At 40.3% G+C, this 12,604-nt stretch overlaps 1 protein-coding gene across 2 annotated transcripts in view; it reads right to left on the reverse strand.

Annotated features, from left to right (window-relative positions):
- LOC126473752 (bestrophin-2-like) overlaps window positions 1–12,604 on the reverse strand; it is a 476,054-nt gene that overhangs the window by 22,217 nt on the left and 441,233 nt on the right. For both annotated transcript variants that reach the window (XM_050101007.1, XM_050101006.1), the window contains exon 4: window positions 8,059–8,430. In XM_050101007.1, coding sequence (XP_049956964.1) covers window positions 8,059–8,430 — 372 coding nt within the window. The remainder of the gene's footprint in view (window positions 1–8,058; window positions 8,431–12,604) is intronic.

Consider the following 12,604-nt stretch of genomic DNA (forward strand, 5'->3'; position numbering starts at 1 on the left):
TCCTTCACAAAATCCTCCCCACTCCACCAAGAGTGTCTTTCCGCTGTCCACCTAACCTTCGTAACCTCTTAGTTCATCCCTATGAAATCCCCAAACCACCTTCCCTACCCTCTGGCTCCTACCCTTGTAACCACCCCCGGTGTAAAACCTGTCCCATGCACCCTCCCACCACCACCTACTCCAGTCCTGTAACCCGGAAGGTGTACATGATCAAAGGCAGAGCCACATGTGACAGCACCCACGTGATTTACCAGCTGACCTGCCTACACTGTGACGCATTCTATGTGGGAATGACCAGCAACAAACTGTCCATTCGCATGAATGGACACAGGCAGACAGTGTTTGTTGGTAATGAGGATCACCCTGTGGCTAAACATGCCTTGGTGCACGGCCAGCACATCTTGGCACAGTGTTACACCGTCCAGGTTATCTGGATACTTCCCACTAACACCAACCTATCCGAACTCCGGATATGGAAACTTGCTCTTCAATATATCCTCTCTTCCCGTTATCCACCAGGCCTCAATCTCTGCTAATTTCAAGTTGCCGCCACTCATACCTCACCTGTCATTCAACAACATCTTTGCCTCTGCACTTCCACCTCGACTGACATCTCTGCCCAAACTCTTTGCCTTTGAATATGTCTGCTTATGTCTGTATGTGTGTGTGTGTGTGTGTGTGTGTGTGTGTGTGTGTGTGTGTGTGCGCGCGCGCGCACGCGAGTGTATACCCATCACTTTTTCCCCCTAAGGTAGGTCTTTCCGCTCCCGGGATTGGAAAGACTCCTTACCCTCTCCATTAAAACCCACATCCTTTCGTCTTTCCCTCTCCTTCCCTCTTTCCTGACGAAGCAACCGTTGGTTGCGAAAGCTAGAATTTTGTGTGTCTATCGACGTGCCAGCACTTTCATTTGGTAAGTCACATCTTCTTTGTACATATATATATATATATATATATATATATACATAAAAAATAGAGGGAAACATTCCACTTAGGAAAAATATATCTAAAAACAAAGATGATGTGACTTACCAAATGAAAGTGCTGGCAGGTCGACAGACACACAAACAAACACAAACATACACACAAAATTCAAGCTTTCGCAACAAACTGTTGCCTCATCAGGAAAGAAGGAAGGAGAGGGGAAGACGAAAGGAAGTGGGTTTTAAGGGAGAGGGTAAGGAGTCATTCCAATCCCGGGAGTGGAAAGACTTACACACACACACACACACACACACACACACACACACACACACACACACACACACACACACACACACACACACATATATATATACAGACACAAGCAGACATATTTAAAGATATCCTTTCGTCTTTCCCTCTCCTTCCTTCTTTCCTGATGAGGCAACAGAGCTTGAATTTTGTGTGTATGTTTGTGTGTCTGTCGACCTGCCAGCACTTTCATTTGGTAAGTCACATCATCTTTATATATATATATAGACACACACACACACACACACACACACACAGTTGGTTTTACTGAGAAATTCATCAATGGAGTAGAAGGAGTTGGCCACCAATAAATCCTTTTGGCTTCTCTTAAACTGAATTTCATTGGTTGTTAAGCTTTTTATGGCTGCTGGCAAGTTATTGAAAATGTGTGTTTCTGAATAATGTACACCTTTTTGTACAAGACTAAGTGACTTTAAATCCTTGTGAAGATTATTCTTATTTCTAGTATTGATTCCATGAATTGCGCCGTTGGTTTGAAAAAGTGATAGATTTTTAATGACAAATTTCATTAAGGAATAAATATATTTGGAAGCAGTAGTTAGTATCCCTAGTTCCCTAAACAGGCTTCTGCAGGATGTTCTGGAGTTCACACCACATATAACTCTTACTGCACGTTTTTGTGCCTGGAAAACTTTAGCTTGGCTTGATGAATCACCCCAAAAAATAATCCCGTATGACATTATGGAATGAAAGTAAGCATAGTATGCCAGCTTTTTCATTTTGATTTCCCCTATGTCTGACAAAATTCGCATTGCAAACAGAGATTTGTTAAGACGCTTTAGCAGTTCTGTGGTTTGCTCCTCCCAGTTGAATTTATTATCAAGCTGTAATCCTAAGAATTTAACACTGTCCACTTCTTCTATCTTCTTGTCATCGTGTGTTAGACATATACTCGTGGAACACCCCTTACAAGTTCTGAACTGCATGTAGTGTGTTTTTTCAAAGTTTAGTGACAAAGAATTGGCTAGGAACCAGTGATTAATGTCCACAAACATTTTATTAGCTGATCTTTCTAAGACTACACTTGATTTGCTATTTATTGCAATGTTTGTATCATCGGCAAACAAAACAAACTTGGCATCTGGTAATGTTACTGATGAAAGGTCATTGATACACACAAGAGAAAGTATGGGCTCCAAAATGGAACCTTGTGGGACCCCACATGTAATTAGTTCCCAGTTGGATGATGCCTGACAGCTTGATACATGTCTCTTTCGTAATAACACCCTTTGTTTCCTGCCAGAGATATAAGATTTGAACCATTTTGCAGCATTTCCTGTTACACTATAATACTCTAATTTACTTAAAAGGATATTGTGATTTACACAGTCAAATGCCTTTGACAGATCACAAAATATACCAGCTGCATGCAATTTCTTGTCTAATGAATTAAGCACATTTTCACTGTAAGTGTAGATAGCCTTCTCTATGTCAGAACCTTTTAGAAATCCAAACTGTGACTTTGACAGTATGTTATTTGAGATAAGATTGTTATAAAGCCGACTGTACATTACTTTTTCGAAAATTTTTGAGAATGCTGGCAACAGTGAAACTGGACGGAAATTTGATGCTATTTCTTTATCTTCCTTCTTAAACAGTGGCTTAACTTCAGTATATTTCGGCCATTCAGGAAATATTCCACTGATAAATGACTGGTTACACAGATAGCTTAATATGTTACTTAGCTCAGTTAAATTGAATTTTGAAATGTCAGTTTTGAAGCAGGCCATCCCGCCTACTTTTGGAGGTCTGTAGAAGAGGCATATTAGGAAAATTTTCTTAAGAGATTTGATATTTCCAAACATATATTTCACTTGTTTGTCTTCATTTCTAACGGATGTGAGCAGCACAGTTAGGGATAAATCAAGGCGTTGGTATGCCGCTACTCCATCTATTACTGCTGTGGCGTCTTCAGACAGAGGAGTCTCTATTTAGGGAACTGGAGAGTAGGCTTGGCTTGAGACAGGTTACCACTTTCATTAGAAGAAAGACATGGCCAATTGCGTTCTACAGTAACAATAGACAAACTGGCATAACATGTGGCTGCATGAATAGACACGTTTGTAGCTCCTTAAGCACAGGCTTTAGAGTTCATCCGCACTGCTTTTTTTTTCAGTCTTCATGTACACCATTATTCAGCCATCTTGTTTACACGTTATGTAGCCCAAATTCGGATATCACATTATCAAAATTTTTATCTTCCGGCGGTGAAATCATCGCATATTATCAGGCTAGTCTTCGCAAGTTTCTTAATGACCATGACTGTTTCAGACGTTTTCGTATATGATAAAAACTTCTTGATTGTGGGTCTAGACTTCACAGATTGCAACATTCTACATCCTGCTCTATAACTTCAGACTACAGAATGTGCTGCACATATATTTGTTCTCGCTTTAAGATCTTACAATTCAAAGTGGCTATAATAATAGTAAATACTTTAATTTTATCAATTTACCTTTCAGTGCTGCACAACAATATGCCATCCACATTGCATTCGCCTAGAAGAATTACGAGCGATGTTCAGTAACATTTTACCACAGTGGAAGAAAAACGAAAATGCCACTGCTGCCAGCAGATAATTGTCATGGTGTCTGGCTCATCACTGAACCTGAAGAGACTTTTATGGAATTTAAGCATACTATAGTATCTTTGGAATGACGTGCATCAGGAAAACGATCAAAATCGATCATCAATCTATGCAGGAATTTGAGAAATTATTTCTCGTAAACTGTCCTCACTGATATCTGCTTCCACTTCAGGTTATCCTCCCAGAAAGGCGAATGGAGCCTCAAGCTGTATCCAGTCCATCAGTGACGTCATATTGTGGACCAGGTCCTGATTTATTTCCTTTTGTGGTGCCCACACCCTCAACTACTTTTCATTTACAACAACCAATAAGTAATTTTTTTAATATTATAAATCCACTCACATTAAATGAAGGGCATTAGATATGCAACTTTTAAAAATTATTTGCAGAGAATACCATTCTTTCCTCTATGGTTGAAGAGGCAGAATTTGGTACATGCTTTGCCCAAATTATAATTAACCACGTCGAAAATGTTGTCAACCTCTTTAATGCCCAGTTTGCATCATGAGTTATTACGTACTCACTACACATTTCACAGCTGTGGAGAATGAACGTAAGTAATGCCTTTTAGAATTCTCACAATTTGAAGACAGACACGCTGCAGAAAACATATCAAACTGGGCAAAGTCTGTTATCCAAAATACAATATCAATTTTAAAATCATTTTCATAATAACAGAAAATGTGTCAAATATGAAATGAACTGACATCTTTCTGAAACCTCCACATATCTCATGCTTTGCACATTCTTTAAACCTCACTGCGTGACACGCAATTCAGAAGTCCTTACAGAAAACCATTAACAAGGTCAAATGAGTTGTTACGTTTCTTATGGAGAGACCCTTTGCTTTTAGTAAACTTGGTGAAATGCAAGAAAATTTGAAAGAGGACTGACAGAAACTAAAACAAGATGTCCCAACCAGCTGGAACTCTACTTATGAAATGTTGCAAACATTTACTTTCAATGGAGATCCCATTATTTCTTGCCTCCCCATTTTAGGTGGAAAATGAATCACCTTAAACTTAAAAGGAACAGACAGGGAGATAATGAACAGGCTTTACAGGTTTTGCAAGTTTTTGATGAGGTAACCAAAGAAGTATCCTCAGAGAAAACAGTCTCACTTTCAAAAATGGAAATCTTGCCAAGATTAAAGGAATTTGCAACTAAAATCTCTCAAAGACAAAAATAAAGAATATCCTCAACAAATAGTCATTGGTTGATAATTTGCTTAAAGGGTTATTTGAATGGTTTAGGGTTATCTCCAACAAACAAGAAAATGGCTGTAGCTGTGTGTCAGTTGGTTCCAAAAATATTATGTATCACAGCAACATCAGCAGCCTGTGAGCGAGTATTTTCAAAAGCAGGATAAATGTTCACTAAGAAGAGAAAGAGACTCACATTGACTAAAATGGGTCAAATTTTATTTATAAATGACAATACGGATTAATTTTTCCTTTGTGGGAACATACATAACAATACTGATTGTAGGTAACTACTGCAGATACACTTCAGTTACAGTTGTCATAAATTTTGTACTTTTTTTCCAATAGCAGTATTAAAAAATAACAAAAATCAGTCTTCATTCTTAAATTTTTTTTTTACTTAATAAAGAATATTTGAGATTTTGTTGTAGAATTTATAATTTTCACCACAGACAAAATTTAAAACTTTTGTATCTGAAAATTACTAGGGACATAACACTAAATTATTACCCCTCTTTATACGTTCTCTCAAAATAGGACCAAATCAGATAAAAATACAAGTTTAGTGTCCTGAATTGAAAAGGCAATGTACCTTCCATTTACTTATTTTTGTGAGTGAATGGTGAATGCTGAGTCATGAGAAAGAGCTAGTTCATTACAGTTAGTAACCAGTTCTGATCCAATCTCTGAAAAGAACAGATTTTCCAATCGCTATTTACAACAGGAATTAAAATGATTTGGTGGCAATGGAAGTACTTGCACCACTATTTCAATCATCCATGTAAGATGATGTTTTTTTTCTGCACACACTCCACAACAAAGTAAAAGTTTTGTAGCGATAAACATGAATTTATGAATGCAAAATTTACACGAGTGGCGAGGGGGGGAGCGAGGGCGAGGTCAGAGGCGGGGGGGGCCGAGATTCAGAGGCAGGGGGGCCGAGATCAGAGGCGGTGGGGGGGGCCGAGATCAGAGGCGGGGGGGTGCCGAGATCAGAGGCGGGGGGGGGGGGGGGGACCCGAGATCAGAGGCGGGGGGGGGGGGGGGCCGAGATCAGAGGCGGGGGGGGGGGGGGGCCGAGATCAGAGGCGGTGGCCCTATCCCTTCCCCAACCACATCCCTGCATGCTTCCACAGTTATCACTAGCGTATTGCCCCAATTCTACCAGGCTAGCGCTACCCTTTCCTTTCCCAACCCACACCTCTTCCGTATTCCCACTGCCCATCCCATTTAGATTTCTGTTGATACAGACACTGTCTGCCCTTAATGGCCAAAGATGACAATGGTCATTTTTGTGCGAGTTTTGCTTGTGTGAATGTGTGAGAGTTTCTATTTCTCGTGAAAGTCACTGATTGACAGTTGAATTTCCGGTAACCTTTTTTGTTTTTTTGCCTATTTGCAAGTCAATACCACCTCCATGTGATGAGTAGCAATCCTTCCATGTTCTTGTTATTCTATTCTGGACTTTCTATTGTTTGATTACAATAGCTCTGTATGAAATTACGTCATTCCATCCAGTACTTTGCTGTATGCAGTGTAAATTCTCACACTGCGTGTGAATTCTCGGAAAGGGTGAAAATCGGATATCACGCTGTGATACAGTTGTCTGTTACAGAACACTCGTCCGCAGCTTGTGGTCTTATGGTAGTGTTCTCGCTTCCCGCGCACGGAGTCCCGGTTCGATTCCCAGCAGGGTCAGGGATTATTCCTGCCTCGTGATAAATGATGAATGGGTGGTGTTGTATCGTCTTCATCATCATCATCATCATCATCATCATCATCATCATCATCATCATCCATCATCATCATCCATCATCATCATCCATCATCATCATCCATCATCATCATCCATCATCCATCCCCATCACAGTCGCAGGAAGGCAATGGCAAACCACCTCCACTAGGACCTTGCCCAGTACAGCGGTGCGGGTCTCCCGCATCGTCCCCTACGCTCCTCTGAGTATGGGACCTCATCATCATCATCATCATCATCATCATCATCATCATCAGAACACTCAGTGCCCATCGTATTATTTTGGTGCTCACAAATATGTATTGACTCTTTTCTCTCTATTTCTACCATAAGGAAATGGGCTGCTGAACTGAAATGAGGCCTTGCAAGTGCAGCCCCATCAGAAATCTAAGAAGCAGAGTATAATGTTATCTTTGAAAATCAGGGTTCAGAGATGTGAGTTTGTAGGGATTTAAAGAAAGCAAATCTTCTACGATCTGCAGTAGAATTCCACATGACAAAGCTTCTACAAGATTGGTACTGTGCTTGCTCACAGCGGATTCACACGACATTTCTGAACAGTGCTTCACGCATTTTTGTAAATAGAAAAGCATTTTTTGCCTCCTGTCTGAAAATGGATGGTACTTGAAGTCACCACTCCACAACATCACAACATTAGTGATTTGGGATCTGGAAAGATTTCTGTCAATCGACTAGCTTCAAAAACATAAAAAAATAGCTCAGGAGTATCATTGAAATATTCTAAGGGATCTTGACTGAATAAAATAGAGAAGAGACTTGGTGTGCGGAAGAAATGCACCTCCCACGAAAGCGGAATCTGAGCTACGAAATGTCTGAAAATCAGATGTTTCGTAGTTCTGGCTCCCTTACACTTCCAACTTTCCCCAAAACAAAATGCGCTTCTCGCACGTCAGCGTCTTTCGTCTAGCCGAGAAGTGATTGCAGTTGTAGCTGAGTATTTTGAGCCCTCCCCCAGGAATACAGTAGAGATGGAATAATGTGAGTGGAACACCGTCAGATGAAGTGAACTTATGTTAAAGGAGATTATGCCATAAAGTAAAAGGTTTTTGTAAACAAATTTTCATACTCACTGTAAGGCTGAGAGTTTTTCAGACCACTCTCATAAACGAGACAACAGGTAATAGAAAGTAGACCGCTTTGCAGAAGAGATTTCTCCCTAGTTTAACATGTGAATAGAACGAAAAGTGTTACGAAGCATGTGCCGGTCGGTGAGAGTGAGTGCAGTTATAGCTGCTGCATACCTGCGTGTAGACAAGGGGGATGCTGATGGAGTCGTAGCTGAGCAGCAGGCCGCACTGCCCACGGAACTTGTTCAGCTCGTCGATGATGGTCTTGACAGCGAAGTCATCCCGGATGCGGCCCTCTTTGCGCGCACGGGTCACGATGCTCGCCGCCCACACGATGGGCAGCCAGTGCTTCGAGTGGCGCGGGAACTTCTCGTTGAGATCGCTCATGATGGCCTTCTCGTTCTCGTTCAGCAGGCCCGCCTCCACGAAGTTCTGCAGTGTGGGGAAGCGCTTCTTGACCCGTGGGCTGATCATGCTGAACACCATCGTCAGGCACAAGCACACGTAACGCATTATAGTACGCCGCATCACACGGCCGCGTTCGTCCTGCAACAGACAACACACTTTGATTTTTCTCAATGTACGCTGTAACAACAACAAAGCGCACAACACAACTTGGTACAGTACTTTTCTCGTAGGATGCTGGGAACCTCGCCTGTTCTTCGCTGGGTAGCAGCACATTCGCATCATCACTGCATTCACGATGTCTACTACAATGTTACATCGCTATGACGTTCTATATTGCTTCCTAGCCAAGAAAGGCAATAGTTTGGAAACGATTATGTACCGGCTCGATGTCAACCGCCTTCACCGATTCCTACGCTGGCGGAAAAGTGCATGGCTATATCGTGCTGTTGACTTTATGCTCAATGAGGTGGTGGTAAGCCGCTTGATATAGCAATGACGCAAAATCTGGGATTTACCTTTACTATTACAGAACTGACAAACCCAGAAAAAAATGAAAGAATTTGGGCAGAAAAATGGCTTCTTCTAAGGCAGAAATTCGACCATGTTTTATTATTGAAGGAGTCAGGATATGACTATTTCCGAAATTCTTAAAGTATGGAAGAGAGAAGTTTTTTTTGAGCTGCTAAACCTCTTCAAGCAACGTTTGACGGAAAGAGTATATTGTAATCAGAGAAGCCGTAAGCTGTGAGGGGAAGTTCGTACCTGTTACGGTTTCTAGCTACTGCCAGAACTTATTAATACCATTAATTCACTGGAGCTGGAAACGACGTCATTTACTGGTGCCTTTCGAAAACGCATAATGGTAAAATGAAACAAACGATGTTCATGTAAACATTACGTATTTATTTACACATGTAGCGTAACAGATATTCCCTTGACCTAGGAATTTAAGAAACTCATTTCAAGCTAGAAGCAAAAAAGGTGTGTGTGTGTGTGTGTGTGTGTGTGTGTGTGTGTGTGTGTGTGTCACACACACATCTCTTAATAAATAAGGCTGTACATATACAACAAATTAAGCACTGAGAAAGTATTCCAAGTGCAAAAAAATTCTGTCCTTCATAGCAGACATTCCAAAATAAAGCAAGTACTTCATTTTCTGCCTATCTTATTGATCAAGAAAATGAACTTCCTGCAGGAGTCCGTGAATATTTTATGAATAAAATAGTCTAGATCACTTACTAATTTTTTTTATTTTTTACGACGTTTCAGCAACTACCTCGTCAATATTAAGAAGTTTAAAACTTATGAAAGCAGGTTCTACATCAATACTAAAAACTGGATCAGACAGTTCTCAGTACCGACAGAACCTTCTGATGTTAGCTGTAACCTTCCTGATGTCTGATAATGGGAGTAGCGAAGCGTCGTAATAATCAATCTAAGCGGTTTTATCACAAAATTGTGCATATATATTGGTAGTTCAAGTGCTGACTTCATCTCGTCATGTTACACGAATTAACTTCAGTGTGTTAGTTAACAGTGATTAATTTCATACGTGGGATTCTGAGGCAAAAACATAAATTTGCTGTCCACTTCCAAATCACTGGTACTGTTCCTTTACTTACACGCAAAAAGCAGTAACAAGAAAATCAGAGAAACAACATAAATATCGTGGCCACAAATATATAGCACTAATTTTACTGAATAATTAGTATACATGCTCCCAGAAATGCATTTACTCTACACAACATTAGCTATAGCTACGGTACAAAACTGCGAGATTCTGATAGGATTATTTTTCATAGTTCACCGTTTTAAGTTAACAAATGGCGTAGCAAAATAAAAAAGGATCAAGAGAAAGTTTCTGAATTTTTACAAAGTATGAAACGCTTATCATTGAATTGTAGCTTCAATCTTCCTTAGCGTTATTCCAAAACTTTGCACGTCTGTCGGTTGACGTTTTACACTGATTTCTCACTCACTGCAATTGAGGGTGAAATTTAAAACCATAACACTGCTTACGGACAAGCAACATAACGCGAAGAAAGGCTAGCATTCACTTTGTTTTGCAAAACTGGAGGCAATTACGTGTAGTAATTGTTTTGCATTTCAGTAACGGAAGTATCTCAGATACTTCCTGATGACGACAATGACATTGCGAAGCACTTGGGGATTTGATTAAAATATGTACAAAGAAGGTAATCTTACTAAGGTATGATTCATGTAACTCAAAATTAAATGCGACCTGTGCATAAGCTATCTGATAAAAACTGCTACATAAAATATAGTTTGTTGGAGGGTAGACACCGCAATCAAGGGAAAAATGATTGTTATTTATTTGGTTATTGCATCCTACTACAACAGTGGCTCATGCGTAATGTTATTACAGTGACTTTGAAGATAAGCTACGGTAATGATCAGTTCCTTCGTACATTTTTAATTTTACATTAGTTAGCATAATAGACCGCCATATCGTTTACTTTTTAATGAAATTTATTGTGCCGTCCCTTTTTAAGGGAAAGAAATGGAACAGCTCGTGCCTCTCCACCAAATTCCTGCCTGACTAAAGAAGTAATCGATTTATCGTCTTTGGAACAAGGAGCGCTTCGGCAATTTTCTGCCACGTATGTTTTTGTTCTGAATTTTGTGCTGTGAATCTGATGGATTCCACAAGCTCCCTGGAGTGGTCAGAAGAGAATGTAATGCTGCTAATAGAACGATGTAGATATCCATTGTTCACGCAACCGACGTCAAAACGAGCAGACAAATGTTCTCAGTATATATTACTGGCACGCTCTGAGGGATACCTTCGTTTTAAAATGCAGTGGCGTCTTAGGCACCATTCGTGAGCGCATTCTGAAATGTTACGTTCTTTTCAAAACCAGACACCGTAGGGGAAGATGGGCTGACATCAACATTAGGACCTTTTAGAAACACCATCTGAGAATATCTGAACATAGCTCCAGAAGATATTTCTCCCCACGCAGACAATATATTATCTAAAGTTCATAGAATATGTACACACTTTTTTTGAGGACGGAAAAGAGACTTGTGCGTCTTCTGAATAACGATAAAGCACTTCTACTTGCTGATCGTAGGAAAGTATACGAGGGACATTGCTTACAAAACACTCGTGAGACCCATCCTAGAATATTGTTCAAGAGTTTGGACCCATACCAAAATAGGATTAAAAGTTGATATTGGATGTACACAAAGATGAGCAAATCGAATGGTCTCAGGTTTGTTTCACATGCGGCATAGTGTCACAGCGATGTTGAAAAACCATTAACTGGTAATACTTGGACGATAAGTGTCAACCATCCCACGGGAGCCTACTAACAAAGTTTCCAGAATAGTATTATCAGTGAGCAATCTAGATCCTCTGCTTATCGCTGCGTATGGCTCGCGAAGACGAGATCAAATTAATTACAGCGTCCATTGTAGCGTTTACGAAATCATTCTTCCTATGCTCCATTGGTGAATGGAAAGGGAAGAAACCTTAATATGTGGTACTATGGGACCTACCCTCTGCCAAGCAGGTGACAGTGGTTTGTGGGTGTACAGACAAACAAATGATTACAATTTCAGAAAAAATGGATGATTTATTCAAGAGAAAGAGCTTCACAAATTTAGCAAGTCAAGACAACAAAAGTGGTCCTCCTATGAAAAGAAACAGCAGCATCGACCATCACTTCTCGTTGTCAGACTGTTAGGCGTGAGATTGCACCTCTGTCTGGGGCGTCTCCAAACATGCATTCGCTGTTCATCGGGGTTCACTTCGAAGCGTGTCCGGAGACAATTCTACTCCAGTCAGTGAAATTCTAGGCGGAAGATGTATTGAATCGTATTATTTTTCTTTCTTTTCTTACATATAAACTATATGTAAACTGAATGAGCTGTAAACCAAAGGCACCGACGAAAGTAAACTAAGGAGTTGTTTTGTGCAAGCATAGTGTTTTGATCCATCGTTAAATATCTGTACGAAACTGAGTTAGAAATACGCTCTTCAATTTATTAATTCATTTATCTTCACCCTTTTGTTTCGGGAAGTGGTAGCGTACGGACGTATACTTCGATCCGTCGTACCAGCATTGTTAAAAATGTGTGTTTTAACCGTTCATTAAAAGTCTTAGGAAAAAGTTATTAGAAAAGGAATATTTATTCGCACGGTCGTAAGTTCAACTTATATCTGTTCATCACTTCAGTCGCCTGCATCAAGAGGTTCGGTGCAGACAAGAATAATTAACGCAGTATCTGCAGGAGTGTTCCTGCATCGCCATTGTCACACTCAACACTAAACATAGCGGAATTAATG

Source organism: Schistocerca serialis, chromosome 4, assembly GCF_023864345.2.
Source record: "Schistocerca serialis cubense isolate TAMUIC-IGC-003099 chromosome 4, iqSchSeri2.2, whole genome shotgun sequence".
Taxonomy (NCBI): domain Eukaryota; kingdom Metazoa; phylum Arthropoda; class Insecta; order Orthoptera; family Acrididae; genus Schistocerca; species Schistocerca serialis.